Source organism: Panthera uncia (genome assembly GCF_023721935.1).
Source record: "Panthera uncia isolate 11264 chromosome B3 unlocalized genomic scaffold, Puncia_PCG_1.0 HiC_scaffold_1, whole genome shotgun sequence".
Taxonomy (NCBI): Eukaryota; Metazoa; Chordata; class Mammalia; order Carnivora; family Felidae; genus Panthera; species Panthera uncia.
Window position 1 is genome coordinate 107,375,998 of NW_026057582.1, and position 3,523 is coordinate 107,379,520.

The 3,523-nt window shown below is 56.3% G+C and overlaps 1 protein-coding gene across 1 annotated transcript in view; it reads right to left on the reverse strand.

Moving 5' to 3' along the window:
* Positions 1-2,065: 2,065 nt before the first annotated feature.
* Positions 2,066-3,523, reverse strand: part of ITGA11 (integrin subunit alpha 11) — a 123,756-nt gene continuing 122,298 nt past the window's right edge. Inside the window, exon 30 of the mRNA XM_049613806.1 lies at positions 2,066-2,913. Within this exon, the coding sequence (XP_049469763.1) occupies positions 2,842-2,913 (72 nt within the window). The 3' untranslated portion in view covers positions 2,066-2,841. The remainder of the gene's footprint in view (positions 2,914-3,523) is intronic.

A 3,523-nucleotide genomic window follows, 5' to 3' on the forward strand; every position in this document is an offset into this window, starting at 1 on the left:
GATCCCTCTCCAGAGACTTTCTGGAACAAGAAAGTCTTCCCAACTCTAGGCTGGAGTCAGGTTAACTTGAATATTATGAACGACAGCATAGTCCCCAGTGCTCATAATGGAAGGGCACCTATGTGTGTTAACCCCTTATTTGTTTTCCAGCCTATATATTCACCTGCCTGTTGACCTCAGCTCGGCACATCTGTCACCAGAGGAACTCTAAAACAACAAAACTGATGCCCTGGCCCCTCTCCCAATTACATGTGAATCCCTGCGGTGGACCCTTGCATAGACATCTTTTAGAGCTCCTCAGGCCAGAGAACCGCTGTAGCGTGAGTTTGCTCCCTGTTAAATGCATCTCTGTGGCCCTACCAGGAACTCTGTAAGGCCTGTCTTGATCATTTATACCCCACAGCAGGTAAATTCAGAAAGAATTCATAAGAGAAACAGATGAGAGAGACACGGGAGGGGATGGCTGAAGGCCTTGAAGTTACAAAGTTCCGCCTTTTGACCAGTTAGTTGTTCTTGATGTAGGGCCGGGGAGGGGCGTGGAGGGGCCGCGGAGCCCTGGGGATAAAGGTGGAGGTTCCCATTTGGGATGGGCCGGAGGTTCCCATTTGGCCACTTCTGGGTTGCGTCTGACCTGCAGATACGTTTTGTTTGGCCTGCAGCGTGGCCGCACATAGCAACTTTTTAAAGGTGAATGCCAGTCTCTAAAAGGCAGGTTTCACGTGAAAGCATTCTCTCAGAGTTGATGGTACCAGACAGAAGACTCGGTCTAAATCACACGGCATGGCATACGTGTGAGTGTGGGTTCATGGAGCATCCTTGAGTCAGGTGCTCCATTCATGAGGGCAAGACTCCAGCGAAACTTGACTCTAAATGGGGCCTTCTGATTTGGGGGTCACCATTTGAGGAAAAATATTCCCATAGTTACTTTGTATTAATGCCTTCTGCTCCTTTAGGAATTCCACCCCCCCCACCCCCCCCCGGCTGGGCTGTAATGACTATCCTACTTGAGAGACCGCAGTCCTAAAATGAGTGTGGGTTTTGCTGGGGATCCTAGGGCTATCTCTTAACTGCTCTGGTTCAGAGTGTCCTCATCCATGAGGGAACAAGATCAAATAATTTGTAAGTTTCTACCTCTGGCCTCTTGGGACTCCAATGGCACAAGATTGGAAGGGAGCCCACTTGGTTGAAGAGCAGCCTGTGTGTAAAGGTGAAGAGGTTCCGGAGTATGAGGTCAGCACTGAAACGCGAGCCTGGAGAAGTCTGGGAGGCCAGAGAGGGAGGAGCCGGTACTAAGGACTGGAAGCTACAGTGACTTGTGGACTTCAACCATCCAAATGGGTGAAGGGGGAGCTGGTGGTCTTGGGCGGGAGGAAGTGTTCCATCCCTGGAGATGTCCATCCCAGATCAGGCAGCCATTTGGAGGGGATGTCGTAGGGACCAAATGGTGGACAAGCCCCTTCCAAACATTTAGAGACAATGGGAAGAAAGCAGGGGCCCCCCCCCAGCCACCTCCTTTCCTTCAGAGAAAAGACGCTGGCTCCCCGGGATAAGCCCTGCCCACAGAATGGGAGACAGCAAGCACCTTGGTTGTTTTCAATCACTGTATTTTTTTTTATAGTTTTAAAAAATATTTACGACAGTAAAGGTCGTACTATGGGACGGGGGACAGATGCCTTTGATGCACCCCCCTTTCATTTCTATCTCAAAACAAGATTAAGGCATAAATTACTCGCTGGGCACCGGGCGTGCCTATTGTCCTCAAGGCGCCATCATTGGTGGTACCACTTGTCCCATGGGCCAGCGGATCAGGATCAGATATTTGCCACCGAGGTTCCACAGACTTGGGTGTCCCTGCACTGGCTTTAACCAGTGCATTCCAGAGAGCACCAGAGTGCATTCTAGCAGCGCTGGCTGAGCCCTTCTCTTGTGCACGGGGGGGGGGGGGGGGGGGGGGGGGGGGGGGGGGAGGGGGGGGGAGGGGGGGGCGGGGGGTCGGGGGGGTTTGGGGGGGGGGGGCACTCACCCTCCTGCCACCCCACTGCCGGGCCTGGAGTTGCAGGGCAGGCAGGAAGACCAAGTAGGTACGGGGGACCCAGGGAGTGTGCCGACTGCAGGCTCCCGCGGGGTACGAGGAACAAAAGCCACCGAGGGGTGTGTGCGGGGGGTGGAGGGCCTGCCTGCCTCCCCATCTCGGGGTGGGCGCCCCATATTCTGTGTCCCAGCTGCCTGTCCGTCACAGTCTCCATGCCCCAGGGTCTTTCTTCATCCCTGTCCAGCAGCTGTCACCACCAAGCCCTTGGCCGCGGGGGTTCATTCAGGGGCAGCTCTCCTGCCTGGGGAAGGGGTGAGTGGGACTTGAGAGCCTTGGGCAGCGCCGGGGCGGGGTGTGGGGGGTGGGAGGACAGCACAGGATTCAGATCTGCTGCCCCACTGGGTCCTGCTGGGACTCGAGGCCTGGAGTGTGAAGAATGGGTTTGCATCGCCTTCTTCCTCTGCCGGTTTCTTCTGAGGATGGGACAGTTATGAATTCCTAGCACCTAGTGGCGGGGGCAGCAAATGCCCCCACAGAGCCCAGGGGAGGCTTTGGTGTGCCTTGGGAGGGGTCCCTTTAAATCACCAGGGATCTGTGTTGGAGGTGTCTCGGCCTCCCAGTAGAGCAGTCCCTCTTAAAACTGGCTTGAGTTCCATTCAGAGGGTGCAGCCTTGGTCTCTCAGGAGATGAGGTCAATGCAAAGCGAGCTGGCGTCTTCTCCACCCCAGCTCAGCGGGCCATGGGCCTGGGCCTGTACACTGCCTGGACTGGCGTCCTGGCCCCCATCAACTCGCAGCCTCCTCTGAGCCTCACTCCAGCACTTTGGGGGTGGGGTCCAGGCCAGGTTCCCTCCTGCGCTTGGCACTTTTAAAGAAGCCGAGCTGTGGGGGGGCAAAGGGAGAAGTCTCGGGTAGGCAGGGAGGACAAGGCCTGTCTCTCCCACCTGCTTTCCCCCCACTAACGCTCCTAAGACTTCTTCCTGTTGAAGGCTTCCCCGAATACCCCAACTAACACTGAGTACCAGCCCCCACCCCAGCCCAGCAGAACTCCCTTGGTGGGCGACGCAATGGGCCACTTAATTGGTGAGGGGGGATTGCAGTGGAGTGGATGGAGCCGGGGTCGGGAGGCAAGAAGTCATGCTGTGTGACCCTGCCCTGGTCAACACCCCTCTCTGGGCCTCCCTCGGCTCATCTGTAACAGAAGGTTGAGACCAGGGGTTCTTCACCTGAGGCTCAGTGACAGAGAGGGGTTTGGGGGCTTGTTAACCGCCTGACTGTTGGAGAAATTTTGTGGTTGTGTACTTGCTGCTGCTTCCGCGAAGAGAAGACCGAGCTCCCGTCAGGTTCTCAAAGGAACCCACCAAAGGGTCAGAGCCACAGACTGAGGGCCCTCTGGAGGCCTTAGCCAATCTGCCTGCTGTGGTGAGATGTGGGTGCTTAGGTAGCAGGAGGCATGTTCTGGGGAGGAGGCCGGGTGTGTGCCAGCTCCCAC